The sequence below is a fragment of the Podarcis bocagei genome (assembly GCF_964188305.1).
Source record: "Podarcis bocagei genome assembly, chromosome: 16".
NCBI lineage: Eukaryota > Metazoa > Chordata > Lepidosauria > Squamata > Lacertidae > Podarcis > Podarcis bocagei.
The window spans coordinates 30,035,325-30,052,116 of record NC_138142.1 but is presented as its reverse complement, the minus strand read 5'-3'; the positions used below and the strand labels follow the sequence as shown (position 1 = coordinate 30,052,116).

Here is a 16,792-nt window from a genome sequence, read left to right as displayed (position 1 = left end):
CCATTTTCTTGTCTGAGGGTCTTGGTTTTGTGAAAAAGCAATACCATATCCAGAAAAAAGTTGTACACACACATGCCATTTAAAAACCCATTTTGTTAATTTATTCTGAGCACAGGTGGGTGGGGTTTGCTTTTTTTTTAAGGCTCCTCCTCCGGTTCATGAAGACTCTGGTTTTGGGGAAAGGGAGCGAGAGAGCGAGACTGTCTTACTGTATGCTAACCTATAACAGATTCTTTCCACACTTTCACCCCTGTGGATGCTGCTGCAGCCTCAGGCAGTATGGGAGAGAGCAGCTTTCTAGAGCTGGCCTCCAGCTTCTCCACCCAAGGAAGCAACTTCACAATTCCAGCCTCGAAAGAAGGAGGCAGCAACAACAACAACAGTTTCTCTGCCTGCAGCTGAAACGCAGCAGAAAGCAGCTGCCCTTCAACTGCCTTTGTCAAGCTCCAAACTTTGATTTGTGATGGTGGTTTTAGATTTATATATATAAATAAATATCCGGTCCAAAAAAAAAAGGGGGGTGGGGGACGGCTTGGGTAGCTTGGTCTGTGCTTTTTCCACTTCTGTACACAACCGCTCAGCGAGGGATCCAAAAAGTCCTATATACAAACAAGCAGGCAAGTCCAGGGCACGTGAGGCCCAGGTAACAACGCCCCTAGAGGTCTGGCTGGCTGACGGTGCCTGCTTCGATAGCTGACTGGAAAATGTCTTCGAAAGAGCGCATGGTCATCTTGCCTGATCCCCATTGTCACAGAAAGTGAGGAGGAGGGTGGACGTCCTGCAAGCAGCTGGTCCTTACTCAGGTGCGCAGGCCTCACCACTTTCCTCTTTTGCTCCAGTCCTTTGGGGTGAAGTGCAGACACTTGGAGTCAATGCGCAGGATTCGCTTCAGCATGGCACGCTCATGTCCGTCCACGATGTCCTCGGAGAGTGTCAGGATATACTGGCCCTAGAAAGGAGATGTGTTTTGGTTCTGTTAATTTTAAAGAAAGATTCTAGTCCTCATGACGGGGATACGGCTATACTTGAAACACTGCTCACTCCCACCACTTCTGTGGCCACCATGGTTCAGCTCCTGAAATCCTGCATATTAAATACCTCTTCTGAGTTCCTGGCGCTTTTTGTGACAAGAGGTAAATCTGATGTGGCGGAGAACCACAGACAGCCAAGGGCTGCAGCATCTCCCTGCCCATCCCTTTCCATGGAATCTTCTCAGGAAAAATGAGACTCGTCTTTAAAAATGCCTGAAAGCAGGCCGCAGTTCTAGCTGGTTTATCTTGAGGGGAAGGAACACGTTTCCTCTGCTGCCCCCATTACTGCAGGTGGGGAAAACTGAAGCCAACCAGCTGTATCACTTTCTAGTGCTGCAACTCCCTACCCCACAAGAAATTTCTGCAGTTTCTAGTCTTCCCTGTAATGCTATTCCCCCTACCCCCACAAAAAAACCCTCATACCTGTTACCCTATAGCAGCCTTCTCCAAATTGGTAAGCTACATGTATTACTGGACTCCCAACTCTCCTCTTCCCTGACCATTAGCCATGCTAGCAGGGGCTGATGGGAGTTGGAGTCCAAAATAGATGGAGGCCATGGGTTCAGCAAAGGCTGCCTTGCACAGCTCCTCTACTCCTGGCCATGCCACTGCAAAGACATCAGCAGAAGCAGAGCAAGTTATGCAAAACTGCATAGACAAACTGCAAGAACCTTAGCACATCACCGTCTGTTGTTTTTATCCCTCCATCAGCCGAACACAAACAAAATTCACATGCAGACACATCCATCCCAAGATAGTGTGTCCTCCATGCAGAGCTGGTTCATGTTACTATAACACTTCCCTCCTCCAGGATGAATTCAGCCCAAAGGTGGGGAACCTGAGGCCCTCTAGCGGTTGTTGGGACTTCCAAGTTCCATCAGCCCTGACCATTGGGCTAGACTTGCTGGGGCTGACAGTAGTTAGGAATCTAACAACACCTGGGTGCAGGAGACTTAATTCCCCATTTGTGATCCCCATCTGTGTTTTTGTCTGCTGGGAGTTCTAGGGAACCCCTAAATTGGGAGCCCAAACTTGCCCATTAAGCTCCAAAGTGGTGCCTAGAAATGTTGGAGTCTTGCTGTTGCAGAGCAAATTGCATGGCCATTCATTCAGGCATGCTACCTTGTAGTAGTTGATGAGGTTGAGGTATTGCAGTGTCGAGATGACATCCTCCTTCTTGATGCTTGTGATTTCGCTGATCTCACTGGAAACAAGGAGAAGAAATACTGAGTGCAATCCAAAATAAAGAAGGGCCAGTGAAAGAGGGAGGCCAGTCTTACAACCTTAGCGTGCACCTCAGGTAGTGTAGTGGGCCACCTTATTATTTCTAATCAGTTTTTTAATTGAAAGTTTTCAACATAGAATACAATAAAAGCCAAACTAATCTGAATAAATATAAAACAGACCAAAAAGATAGAAAAAAAGAGAAGAAATACAAAGCCCTCTATTAAGGCTGCGTCTTAACCCCTACTTCAAATGAAAGTGAGCTCTCCCAGCTCCTACCTGGGAGCTTCTCCCGATGGACTTTTTTTCTTGTTTTTTATCACATGAGGTTAGGAAGTCACAGGTTATGTGCTAGTGCAGGCATCCCCAAACTCTGCCCTCCAGCTGTTTTGGGACTACAATTCCCATCATCCCTGACCACTGGTGCTGTTAGCTAGGGATGATGGGAGTTGTAGTCCCAAAACAGCTGGAGGGCAACGTTTGGGGATGCCTGTGCTAGTGGCTACACACAAAAACACACACAGAGGGCTAATTTACGTGGAAATGACCTCACACACCATTGTCTCCCCATCACAGCTCCCTCCCCCCTCCAGCTATTTGGCAAGCTGAGGGGAACATGATTTTCTGGGCACCCACCGCATGGTGTCTTCTCCACCCCATGCAAAAAATTAAGCAGCGAGGGGTTGCCATCAGCACTGCTAAGGGCCGCACTGAAGGCCTTCCCAAGGGCCTCATGCAGCCCAGAGGCTGCCCACAGGGGTTTCAGTAGTGAACTTTCATTACTTGGACCTCACTTGATAGTGATCTGTGGACGCTCTCCGGTCTCCGATTTGAGGTTCATGAGGATCTCGAGGATGGTCTGGGACCAGTAGCTGCGGTAGGACAGGAGCCCCAGGTCCGAGAGAGGCTTCTCTGGCGTGCCTGTCTTCCCTTCCACCTTGGACAGCTCATAGCCTTGAGGGGAAAGAGTGAGGCAGCTTGAGGGGGGCTGTGAGAAGATCCCGGTGCACAAGAAAGAACAATGTGGCGGATGGAAGAGATGACTAAATCAGGGAAAGTTCTACCTATTTGTCTCAAGCCACGGAGTTTAAAATGAGGGCCAAGAGGCGCCCTCGACCCAAATTTTAAAGAAGTGAATTTTCATAAATAATGAAAATACAGCACTCGACTGGTGGAGCTGGGAATCGGCAGGATTAGGAGTCTTTCCCACAATGTGAAATTGGGACTGCCTACTCCATGGAACAAGCACTTTCTAAAATAAGGAGCATTTCCTAGCTGGGAGACCTGATAAAATAGGATATAACTTTAAGTGTCTTAATATGCGGCTAGCAAACATCACAGCAACCTTAACCAGGCTGTTGTTTATAGCAGCGCTCCCCAACCAGGTGCCCTCCTTGGCCTGCCCCAGCTGGATTTTCTCCCCACAACCCATGGCCACCAACAGTCATGTGGAAAGGATCCTGTGGTGTTTTCGATATGTTAATATTTCTAATATATTTTTAAAATATGTCATTGTATTACTTGTAAGCCACCTTTGTAGGATTTCTATCCTGCAAGTAAATAAATCTATGTAATACATAGATAAAGCAAGCATAACTCTGTGGCTTTGTTTGTTTTAATAAGCAACTGAGTTGTCAAAGCAGGATCTTCATACCAAACTACCAAAAGTGCAAGTAAAAGACTACTTAGACAACACATCTAGGGTGGGGGAAGGTGCTGAAGTTTGCGCTTTGAAGGTTACTCAAGATGAGGGAGCTACACAGCTGTGGGGCAGCCCCACAAGTGCTCTTCCCCATGTTTGCACATGACAATCTAAACATGATGCACAAATGAGGGCACCTCTATAGCCTCGATGTGTCAGGGAAGAGACTGTCTCCTGAAAATGTCAGGAATGGTTGGGCCAAATCCAGAAAAACAACCTCTGGGGATATAGGAGGGTTTGATTCAACAACCTGCTAAGATTCAAATGGAGGATTGAAAATGGAAAGAGACTCCACTTACTGAACTCAATCAGCAACTTTCCGTAGCCCCGTCTCTGGTAAGGGGGCAGGGTCAGGATACAGGCCACGTTGTAGTCCTCCGTAGATTCCTTCTCCTGCACGTAGTGGCAAAACAAGCAGCATGTTAATTTTCACTGGAGGAGCTGTTCCAGCCCTTCCAACACTGACTCTCCCTGACATTGGCATGACAGGAGATTTCCCCTCTCTCTGTCCCTTGTCAAGAGGAAGCTGTTTAGGTTTGACCACAACTAGCATAATGGCGATTGCATTAGGACAGTGCCCATTCTTTGGTTTCATAACTGTTGCAAAATTCATTAACAGTAGGCCCTCAGCTTTTATTCTATAAACTAAGTTTCCAGTCCTTATGGCTGCAAGGAAAGCCTTGAAAACAGAAAATGTAATGCCTAATGAAATATCAGAAGGCAGAGAGGGACTGAGCTGGACAGGTCTCTGTGTAGATCCTCACAGCCAACTTGCTCCACAGATAACATTAGGCTGTTGCTACCAGCTCTCCCCCTAACTTCTTTCTCCTTGCTAAATAATAATAATAATAATAATAATAATAATAATAATAATAATAATAATAAAAATAAAAAATCTTTATTCTCAGAGGCAGGACAAAACATAAAAGGATGAGGATGATAAATATCAATACAGGTTGGCCCCTGGACACATTTGCAAAGCAAAGACATTATTGTGAGCATTCAACAAAATTTCACTGGGGCTAAAAAGAATAGCATTCAGTTAGGTAAAACTCTCAGCTCATGGTGGAAACTTCAGATCCAATTCAATTGGAACTGTAACTAATTTAAGAACTTGATGATATTAAATGTATTTGAAATAGACAAATGAATTTTACACATACACCATGCAAATTAATATTATATTAACGCATTATCAATTTAGAAATTCTTAAAATCTATCTGATGTATGCGTACATTAATTTTGCAACATTACCTTGGAGAAGTAGCCGACAATGTGAAAGCCTTTGCTGTCGTACTCTGTCATTACGTAGAAGAGGAAGGGATCTGTGTCATAGTAGAGGGTCTTGTGGTCCAGGAAGCACTTTGCCAGGAGGCAGAGGTTTTGCGAGTAACTCTGAAAAGAGATATGGAAAGGGTGAACAAGCACGTCCTTGAGAAAGGAGGGCCTGAGATTCATCTCTAGCAGCGAAAGGTTGTGGGGCAAGACTGGACTGGAGGGGGAGGGAAATCACTAGCCATTTCAAATATGAGGCTATGAGCATTTCCCCCTCTCAGCTTCACATACGGTGGCTAGAAACCCAGTGCTTCCTCCAGGGAATTTAAAATGCGTTTTTCCCAGTTCCAAGGAGAGGGAAATTCGTGTGGGATGCTCACTCCATTACATCTCCGGAAAAACAAGGAAGCAAGTGGAGGGGAGAGAAGACAAACCCAGAAGTTTCACTTCCAAACACCCCTCCCCAAGCACTGAGCACATGACCTTTGCTTTTGGATCAGTTTCAAGACTTTTAAAACATGCCTGCCTTACAATGTGGGGATGAACCTCCACCCTATCTGCCCACCCACACAGAGACAACTGGATTGGATTGTTTCCCTCCCTTCTATTCTGCCCCAAGACTTGTCAATCCATACATCTGGATTCTGGGAGGAAATGGAGGAAAGGAAACGAGCCTACAAAGAAAAGACTTTTGCAATGAAGGACTGAAAATGCCAATTTTGCATTGCTTCTCTGCCATTGTGAATGTCTTGTCGTGCCAGATGGGACACCCATCTGCCTTGCCTATCAGTTCAGACCACACGTTATGTGACTCAGTTTTGTACCTTTTTCGCATTTGGGTGGGTGGCGGGAGCAGGCAGCAGGGAGGGCCAAATTTACTGTTGCTTGCAGAAGGCCCAAGGTTCAATCCCTGGCACCTTCTGTTAAAAGGATCAGGTGGAAGGGGACAGGGAAGACCCTGGAGAACCACAGCCAGTGAGATGAGAGAGGGTACTGGACAGGATGAAGAAACCGCCTGCTGTGGCATTTGGAAGTTTGTAGCTTTACAGGGAGAGACCGTAGTTCAATGATGGGGAAACTGTTTTGCATGTAGAAAGTCTTGTGTTTAATTCTTGGTTTCTCCAATTAGGAGGAGGAAAGATTTCTCTGTTTTGAGGTGCTGGAGAGCTGTTGCCAGTCAGAGCAGACATCACTGGGCTGAGTCAGGTGTGGAGAAACCGTGGTCTCCAGAAGTTCCTAGATGGCAACCCCCACAGCGGCTGAAGCAGTTGGGAGTTGTAATCCAACAACATCTGAAGGGCAACAGTTTCTCCCCACCCCTGCACTAGATGAAGCAGTCCCAACTTCGTGTGTGTGTGTGTGTGTGTGTGTGTGTGTGTGTGTGGTGGATGAGACGTCTACGGCCACCAGCCGCCACCAGTGCGCTCTCCATCCCCATCTCCCAAAACAAAGCCCCAGCAATCATCGTGGAATCAGCTTTCCTAGAATCCCTGTTTCATCTGCGCCCAATAACTGCTCTTGCCTTGTTCTTCCGCCCATCGATCTCAAAGAAGGAGATCGTCCCTTTGCGGTAGATTTCGTTCCCTGGCGGATGCCTCAAGTCACACTTTGTCTGCAAAACAGAAGGATCACAGGCTGAACTCTCGCAAGCAAAAGCAAACCTTTCTGGGTCTTTGTGATTCTAGGAATTGCATTTGGGGGGCAGGGACATAGGACAGGACAGGGCAGACTGGAGGGTGTGGGGAGGTAAAAGCTCAAGATCCTACAGAGCTGCAGCCCCTTACCAGGCTCCAGCACACACTAGGGATTTTTTCTGGAACCAATGATACTGCTCTCTAACAAAGTTAACTGTTCCCAGAGTAAATGCCAGGTGGAGGGTGGGGAATCAAGAACCTAACCTTTAGTGGAGCACACACACAGGGAAATGAGTGGGGCTCAAGAGTTCTCTCCCATGTTTTATGCAATTGGATGGTGCAAAGTAAGCACACACAGTTATCATTTCAATACTGACTCTGGGTTATGCAAACTTTTACTGAAACAGGAACCAAACAGGCAGCTCGGTTTAAGATTAGCATGGAGCCAGGACACAGGTTGGGGGCAAAGAGGATGATACCTGGCACAGAATATGGGTGAAGCCCCCTCTCCGCTCTGTTTCAGCAAAATATGAAGAACTGTCCTTAAAAGTGATTCACGAACTGGTACAGAAACTCCCAGAGGCCTGTTACTCAATCATATTTTCATTTATGGTCTCTGGCTTTTAAAGAAATCAATACAATTTTGAATTGTTTTCTTATCCCTGCTGCCCAGCTTGCACCATTACCTATTTTTGAGGAAGCTGGTCTTAGTATACATAATAAAGAGCTAATTGCTCATTTTGAGATGGCTGCTAGAGCCACAATGGCTCGTTTCTAGAGAGTTCCAAACGGAGCCAATACTTCTTTTTCGTATTCCAAAGTTTGGGAACTTGCTTTATTATAAAAGCTGACCAACAAACTATGCATTTCCAGGGGACAATGTAAAAAGGATAGATTTTTGGATAGATTTGTAGGGGTTTGGTTTGATTACATTACAGTGGTACCTCAGGTTAAGAACTTAATTCGTTCTGGAGGTCCATTCTTAACCTGAAACTGTTCTTAACCTGAGGTACCACTTTAGCTAATGGGGCCTCCCAGCACTGCCGTGACGCAATTTCTGTTCTCGTCCTGAAGCAAAGTTCTTAACCCGAGATACTATTTTTGGGTTAGCAGAGTCTGTAACCTGAAGCGTCTGTAACCCGAGGTGCCACTGTACTATTGTCAATAAGGAAGAACACTGCTTGCTACCTCCCGCTGCTTCTCAATGGATTTGGTTGATTCAAAAATATATGATACTGTTCCTCTTTAAGATTCATCCAACCCAAGAAAGTAATGGGTTTTATTTTATTCTATGTTTAAAAGTGTACTCTTGTTTTATTTCTGTTGTATCAGCCTGATTTGTATTTTTTGTCGTCACTGTTGTTAGCACAATATATAAAATAAATAACTATATTGACTCCCCAGGTGATTGTAGGAGCTTTTTGAGATTCTGAGTTGCACAGAACTGATGCTATCAGGCGGCTTGAGGAGCAAAACTGCTCCAAGTCCTGCTTCTCGTATAAAATACCTCAGGGGCATGTAGAAAACTAGCCTGCAAGGGTGAAGAAACAAGCTTTTCCTCCAGTATGTTCCCATAGGGGTGTACTCAAACAAGCCCTATCTCATCTGGAGACATTTTGCCAATCAAATCTTCTGAATGCACAAACTGGCACGATGTGTAGCCTGCAAGGCTGTGACAGAGATGTGACGGTAGGCAGACCTGTCCTCCAATAGGCAGGAGAAGACCAACAGGTCTACTAGACTCAATAGGTTTAACCTCCTGGAGGCTGCGTCAGGCAGAAATCCCAGGCTAGCATCAGGTCTACCAACCCTGGGCAATGGGTCTGCAGAGATCAGTAGATCCCCATCAACAGGTCTGCTGAGCCCAACAGTCTCCAGGCATGTCCGACAGCCAGTCGGGACGGTAGACCTGCCTGGCCTCTGACTCTGCAGGAGCAGGCACAGTATGGCATTGGGCTTACCTGCTATAACAAGTCAGACTGGGCATTAGGTCTACCCAGGCCAGAGACCAGGTCTACCAACCCAGGAAGATAGACCTGGCGTCTTGAGAAACAGGCGGGTCTGGGCAACTCAGGGTGTTGTTAGACCTGGTATCCCAACGTTAGCCAGCATGCAGTCTCGGGCAGCCGCTAGGTGTTGGCGACAAAGAGCTGGCTGGGAAACAGAGCAATCCAGGCCGGCAGACTTTGGGTCCCGGATGACAGGCTGCCCAAACTGGGTCCTGGGACTTACCAGGTGCCTCTGGAGACATTTGAGGCTCTTGACGTACTTAAGGCAAAACTCGCAGAGGTAGAGGACGGGGAGGGTGGTGAGCTCCTGTGGGTAGGGCGAGAAGTACCAAGGCTTCAGGCGGTGCCGCCCCAGTTCAATGCACTCAATGTTTTTCATGCGCGTGATGATGTCATCGTGGCTGCGGTCCGAGACCAGACTGCCTGTCATGCGTGGGGCTGAGGGGATGCCGTCAGAGCTGTCCTGGGAGTCCTGCTCACAAAAACCGGGGGGAGGCGGGAGATTCTGGATGAACGAGGAAGAGCCACACATTCCTTCTTCCAGGCTGGTGCCCCCCTGGGAAGCAGGCTGGCAGGCACTACCCCAAGCCCTGGCACTTACCTCATCAGTGCCAAGGCAATTGGATTTCCTCTTCCTGCCAGGCTGGGCAGCCACCGCTCGGCGTGCGGAGCCATTCTGGAAGACAAAAACGGGGTCAAGGAGGATGTCAGAGAGAGCAGGGGAAAGTCACTGCCCAGGCACTCCCTCCCCCTCTCTCCAGCTCATGCAGAAAAGTATTAAAAGGCACCTCAAAAAGAGCTCCAGAAGACTCACTGAGGGACAGAAGCTACAGCAAGAGGGAGGAACTTTTTGCACCCTGAGGTGACTCACCCACCCAGGCAACGTTTTGGGGGTCGCCCGTGGCCGGCAGGGCCAGGAGAAAACATGGGTGGAGGAACAATGGTTAACTTACTTATACGTTCCTCTCCATTCTGGCACCCAAGAAGCAGTATGAGAATTCAAGGAGACATTCTAGCCAAGCAAAAATAGTCAAGGAGGATGCAAGCCAGGTTGGTGAAAGGGTTCTAAGGGCAATACAAAGAGGTCTGGAGGGCTGCTAAAGAGGAAGGCAACACATGCATCCCCGCTCTTTAGGTCACAAACCTATTTGGCTTGGGAGGTATATTTATTTTTGGGAGGTGTATCTATTTATTGTAGCTCATCTTCCTTTTCAGAAGTCAGTGTGGTGTTCTCAGGCAGGCCTACATTCCAGACCCTGTCCTGCTTAGTTTCAGACCGGTGCCATGTGTTCTGTGGGCCAACGGCCCACATTGGAGCATGAATAAAATCCAGCCGCCCTCCCAAAGGAAAAGCTAAAATTCCACGCCGTCTGCTTGGGTCTCATGCGCACACACCCATCCCCTTGTGCTGTTCTGTAAGTTGAGGTCAAAATCAAATGTGGTTTTGCACAAAGGCAAGGATTCAGATTTGGTTTCCTCGTTAAGAAAATGCAAACTCCAGCCTTTCACCAACCTCTGTTTGAGTAGCTGGAGGAGTAGCTTCTGCATCCTGGGTGTTTGTGGAGACACTCACAGGCTCCTCTTCAGAACCTGGCTCTCTCTTCCTCCACAACCCCCAACAGGCATAATCCCTTACCTAGACCCATTCGTCCAACAAGAACCACTGGAGGTAGGTGCGGAGTGGCTTACCTGGGGGAACACTGATGCTTGTGTTGTCTCTGTTGGGGTGGGGATGGGGGTTGCTGGAGAAACTACTTCCACTTTCCTCTTCTGGAAGAGACAGGAACAAAGCAAGTTATTTCTGGGGCTGCCCATCCCCTTCCTCAACAGCCACTGATACGCTTCCAAACACATTTCCATGTGCCCACTCAGTTCCAAGCAGAGATCCCCACTTGCATGTCCCATAGCATGGTGACTTTGACCCACAGCCCACACGGGGATTGGGCCTTGCAGGGAAGGTCATACAGGGGTTATGGCTCAAGTTCATCTGCTTTGGGGCCTTCATAATCAATCAAACCCACTGGTCCATCTAGCTCATTACTGTCTACACTGATTGGCAGCAGCTCTCCAGGGTTTCAAAAAGGGAGGCATTCCCAGTTTTACTTGAAGATGCTGGGGATTGAACCTGGGAACTTTTGCACACAAAGCAAGTGCTCTATCACTGAGCTCTGACTCTTCTGAACATTTACAGAGATTACTTGTCCCCCATCCTTGGGGACTCAGACCTGCTTTGTACAGCAATCTTCTGCAGTCAATGGAGCATGTATGGCTGTCCCAATCCCACATCTGGGGGGGAGGGGAACCTTCCACAATGGAAGGTCTGCTTGTATGCTCACAACAGCTTTTCCCCCACCTCTGGTATCAGAGACTTTTACACAAAGACACCTTAGGTGCAGGGTGTGTTTTAATGGGTTTGCAGGCAGACACATCACAGAGAAAGAGAGAGTCCATATAAAAAGGACAGCTGCAAGTAAAACGCCCCCACCCAACATTTAAACTACGATTCAAATCTCTAACTTGCTTAACAGCGAGGCTGTGAAGCAAGGAACCTGGGGACTTGGGGCCGAATGAAGTGACTGTAGCAGCTATGCTGGTTTCAAACCAAATAAAATTTCCAGGGCACTTAGTCAGCAATAAATGGACGTCTGAGTAGTATTTTTAGTGGGGCTCCACAGTCATTCACAGGCTCCAGACCCTGAGCGACACTCAAGAGCTTAGTTCAATGAGTAATATGGTTCTGAATGCCAATGTGCATAGGGCACTGTACTGGAGGCTTGATTTGAACCCGTTCTTTATTTCTTTGGTGTTTTTCCTGTTGGGGGTCACCTGCACTACTCTTCTTTGACTCGGGAGGGAAGAGAGTGCCCTCAAGATGAAGGCCAGAATGCCCCCGGGCTCCTCCCTTGGAGGCCTCCCTTGCCAGCCCAGACCTTGCCCAACCCCGCCCAGCTTGTGCGGCCTCTTGAGAACGTGCCGGGTAGACAAAAGACACAAAAGGAGCGAGCCGGGGCGGCCGAGCGCCGGTTCGTACCGTTGAGCGATGGTTTGGCTGGACGCAGGAGCTGGAGGAGAGGGGTTGGTCGGGCGAGCCGGGGACGGCCTCCCTCTCTTTAGGTAGGTTAAAACGGAGGGTTATCTGCACCGGAATGGGAAGGGTTTTACCGCTGGATGGAGTTGCGGCTGGTTGTAGAGACAGATCCAAGGTCTTCCTCTGAGTGGGGGAGGAAGAGGGGTGTTACCAACACATGGGAGGGGGGGCAAGGGGCGGCACTGCCACTCTGGGGAAGGGTGCAGGGACCACCATCCCCACATGCTGCAGGCTGGGCAGCACAATAAAAGGACACAAGGGACAAGACCGGAAGAAAACTACCAATGCTTCCAAAGGCCTCGTTCCTTATAAAGTCTCTGTCCTTGACCCAAAGAGACCTGGGGGAATGGGACGGGGAATCAACCCCAATGCTAATAAAAGCACTCTCTTCCCCAGGTCCAGACTAACACCACCACCCACCGATCCCTTGCCAGATCACATCCTCCCAAAGCCGCCCTTCCCCTCCCCCCCCCAGGGCCCACATTTCCTCCTACCACGTCACGTTCCGGAGAGCTGGGCCGTGATCCAGGCAGCCCATTCTTGGTGGGTGTCTTCGCTTCCTTTTTGGGGAACTGTATCTTCTTCAAATCCAGCCGGTCATGAGTCACCCATTCATCCAGACGCTTGTTAACTGCATGGTTCAAGGCAAGGGATAATTTTCCCACCCCCATCTTTAAGGAGGAATGAGATGATGATAAAAGCAGGGCTCTGGATCGCTATCTAGCCAGCAGCAATCCCTGTTACATCCCCCCTATCTTTCTAGGCAGTGCCCCAAGCTTCTGCCTGTCTTCCCACCTGCTTGTTTACAGTAGCTGCCAGCTGTCTACTTTTGGTGACCAGATTTCATTACGTACATATACACATCAAAAGCAAAAACAGGTCCCAAGGGCTGGAATGAAGAGTCCATGCCTTTTGACTAATCTTGGTAGCCACATCCCAACAGGGGAAGGATGGAGTCTTGTTTTTGGCCCAATACTGAGTTTCAAAAGCATTCTCAGATGTTCCCAAAGTGAAGAATGAAGTCAGCAACAATCAACTCCAAAAACTTTTTTTATTAGGACTGGTTCTGATGCTCAGGACAGATGGAAAGGAAGTTTACCCATGCATTCACACACCCCTGCTTAGCATGCTGGTTCTGCTGTGAGCTCTATGGGCAGTCTGCTGCAGAACCTGTGGCCCTCCAGATGTTGTTAGATAACAACGATAATCAGCCCCGGTCATTGGCCAAGCTCGCCAGGGTGGAGCCAAGCTGGCTGGGAGTTGGACTCCAGGTTCCCCATTCCTGCTCTGGGAAAAGGCTGGTCTACTTCCCCATTTAAGTGGGTAGACCAGTTTTAATTACTGGATAGTAATTAAAAAATATTCTGCTTTCAATTTCTAAGTATCTTGAGTATGTTTCTATAACCTTTTGCCTTCCCAGACGTTCTTCATCATTCCTATCTGGAAAAGCCCATTTTATGATTTCATCCTGCCCACCCTCCAAATGGATTTGTCCCCATCTACTCACAGTCAATGTAGTGAACGTAGAAAAGTTTTCGGCCGCTGATGTCCTTGACGCTAAGTATTTCAGCCAGTGCTGTTGAAAGAAAGAAATATATTATCTAAGAGAATGTGGAGGGAGGGAGAGAGAGAAGAGACCACTTTGTGGACCTCTGAAAAGGCTACTACTAAAAGTGTCAGGAAGACTCTCTTATTTGGGATTCCTGCGATGGGCATGAATGTTTTATTTAGAGTTTAGTTTTAACTCTCTAGTCTGCCACAAGGATCTCTGTAAAAAAATTCTCACAATCAATATTCTTAGTCTGTGAAATGTGAGTATTAAGAACTAATGTGAGCCTAGACAAAAAAAACTCAAGTTCAAATCCTGGTTGTAAGACTAGATGGCTGAGGGCACTACTCTTTCTTAACTCAATTTATCTTTTCAGATATGAATAATAGGTAAGAGTGCTGTAAAGAAATGCTAACCCTGAGCTGCATTGCCAGTAATCAATGTCATGGATGTATCCAAATACCAGATTCTGTTACTGGAACTCATCACTGACAGAAGATTGACAAATAATAGGTAGGATAAGGGCAAAGGTACAAAACAGCTTAGAATATGATTTTGCCACAGATACTTGGACTTCCTTTTGTACATGGAGAACAAAGTGTGTTTCGTTCTGCAATACCTTTAATCATAAAGTCATCAAAACCTGTTGAGATTAATAAATTCCATTCGCTCCTTTCCTCCACTGGATTCTCCCCAAATTCCCAGAGACCTCTAGACTCCTTGACATCTTGATTGTGGTAGAACTCAAAACCGCACTAGCCTCCAATGAATTAAGTAGAACATATTTCTGAGATGGCATAGGTAAGACTGTGCTGTTGGTCCCACCTCATCTTGGCCCATATTTACAGTTATACCAGGCCTTTCATCCAAGGAGCTCAAGGCGATACATACAGGTCTCCCTTCTCTATTTCTGTCTAAACAATCCTGGAAAGTAGGCTGGACAAGTGTTCTTCGCCAGATTTTGCCTAAACTACCACTCCCATCACTCCTGTCCACCAGCCAAGCTTGACTAGGGTGGAGAAGAGTTATAATTCAACAAGATTTGGAGGGCTGAAGGTTCTCCACACCTGGACCAAGATTACAACTGACCCCAATTCAATCACTGAGTGTTATAGGCAGATGAGGATTTGAATCTGAGCCTCCCCATGTACCACACTCCAATACACTGCAGGATGCTCTTTCGCAGCCTGACCTTAGACCTGACACCCCTGCGGTGCTGGCCCTCAGCCTCACCAGCCTCTTTGACTCCACCTTCTTGTCCATGCTAACCCTCCCCAAGGTTCATTGGTAACAGATATCATTTCCCCCACAAGGTGAGAGGTCTCCCCTCTGGGCCATGATGACAGCTGGCCCCGCCCCTTGAGCCTCCGCCCCGCCCCTCACTCACGCCACTCGTCCTCGTTTTCCTGGTTACGGCGCAGCACAGGGAGGCGACACCCCTCGGTCACTTCCTCCTGCAGGAGTTAGAGAGAGATTAGCAGAGGGGCCAGCAAGCCAAACCAGACCCCCACCCCGCAATCCCCGGCTTTCAACTCACCACCTCCGCCATCTTGGACCCTCGCCGTTAGCCGGGGCCTTCTCTTCCGGCATCTACCAAACAGCGGGTGGGGGGGGAAGAAAGGAAGCGATCGCTTCCGGTGTGCTCCAGATGACAACTTCCTATTTTGCTTTGATCCTTCTATAGGCTTCTTTCTGAACTCTATGGTCGTAGTATCACGTGACGGGGACAGCCAGGGAGAGCCCGCAGCAGAGAAAGGGAAATGATGCTAGTTCAAGTCGTCACAGCGACAGGCGGTGGTGTCACGTGATGGTCTAGGAAGTGACGCTAAAACGCTTGCAACGTGACCTGGCAGCCCTCCCAGAAAACGGAAGTTGTCATTTTTGTTGTAATCTGTGTAGTATGAGCATTTATGACTTGGCAGTTAACCGACTCTGTCCCCCTTTATTTAATTCATTACGTTTATATACTGCCTTTCTGCCAAAATACCAAAGCAAATTTTGTAAGATATCAGACTGGAGATATGCTGAGAATTTTGCAATAATAATAATAATAATAATAATAATTTTTATTTATACCCCGCCCTCCCCAGCCAAGGCTGGGCTCAGAGCGGCTTACAAGCAATAATAAAAACAAGTTAAATGATTACAACTTAAAAACAAAATTAAAAATACAACATTAAAATATTGAAACATTAAAATATTAAAATGTAGCCTCATCGCAGGAGGAGAAGGAAAAGAAAAAAGAAAGAGAGGGAGGGAATCAAATTGGCTCCAAGCCAAGGGCCAGGTGGAACAACTCTGTCTTACAGGCCCTGCAGAAAGAAATCAGATCCTGCAGGGCCCTGGTCTCATGAGGCAGAGTGTTCCACCAGACCGGAGCCAGAGTTGAAAAGGCCCTGGCTCTGGTTGAAGCCAATCTAACTTCCTTAGGGCCCGGGACCACTAGGGTGTTGCTATTTATGGACCTTGAGGCTCTCCGTGGGGCATACCGGGAGAGGCGGTCCCGTAGGTACGAGGGTCATAGGCCATGAAGGGCTTTAAAGGTCAAAAGCAGCACCTTAAATCTGATCCTGAAGAAGAAGAGTTTGGATTTGATATCCCGCCTTTCACTCCCCTTCAGGAGTCTCAAAGCGGCTAACATTCTCCTTTCCCTTCCTCCCCCACAACAAACACTCTGTGAGGTGAGTGGGGCTGAGAGACTTCACAGAAGTGTGACTGGCCCAAGGTCACCCAGCAGCTGCATGTGGAGGAGCGGGGACGCGAACCCGGTTCCCCAGATTACGAGACTACCGCTCTTAACCACTACACCACACTGGCTCTCCTGTACTCCACCGGGAGCCAGTGCAGCTTGAAAAGCACTGGGTGAATATGCTCCCATGGCAGAGACCCCGTGAGGAGCCTCGCTGCAGCATTCTGCACCCGCTGGAGTTTCTGGGACAGCTTCAAGGGCAGCCCCGCGTAGAGCGAATTACAGTAGTCAAGCCTGGAGATGACCGTCGCATGGATCACTGTGGCCAGGTCGGGGCGGGAAAGGTAAGGGACCAACTGCTTAATGCGGCGAAGGTGGAAAAATGTCGCCTTGGCTGTTGCTGTAACTTGCGCCTCCATGGAAAGGGAGGTGTCAAGGATTACACCCAAACTCTTAATGGAAGGCAATGGTACTAATTGAGCCCCTGCAAGAGAAGGGAGTTGGTCCCTCATCCCCATGCCATCCCGACCCAGCCATAGGACCTCTGTCTTCGAAGGATTTAGTTTCAATCGGCTCCCACGAAACCATCC

General features: G+C 48.0%; 1 protein-coding gene across 2 annotated transcripts; it reads right to left on the bottom strand.

Annotated features, from left to right (window-relative positions):
* Positions 1-78: 78 nt before the first annotated feature.
* Positions 79-15,176, bottom strand: KAT5 (lysine acetyltransferase 5). 2 transcript variants are annotated; one of them, XM_081175371.1, is made up of 14 exons: positions 15,051-15,176; positions 14,901-14,967; positions 13,472-13,540; positions 12,459-12,595; positions 11,908-12,087; positions 10,566-10,646; positions 9,478-9,552; positions 9,100-9,348; positions 6,756-6,845; positions 5,213-5,353; positions 4,257-4,350; positions 3,050-3,209; positions 2,154-2,235; positions 79-949 (listed from the first exon to the last, which is right to left on the bottom strand). In XM_081175371.1, the coding sequence occupies exons 1-14, from the start codon at positions 15,060-15,062 to the stop codon at positions 815-817; spliced, it is 1,572 nt and encodes a 523-aa protein (XP_081031497.1). In that variant the 5' UTR covers positions 15,063-15,176; the 3' UTR covers positions 79-814. The 2 variants fall into 2 exon arrangements, with proteins under 2 accessions (XP_081031497.1, XP_081031498.1); XM_081175372.1 differs by lacking the exon at positions 11,908-12,087.
* Between the last annotated feature and the right edge of the window lie 1,616 nt (positions 15,177-16,792).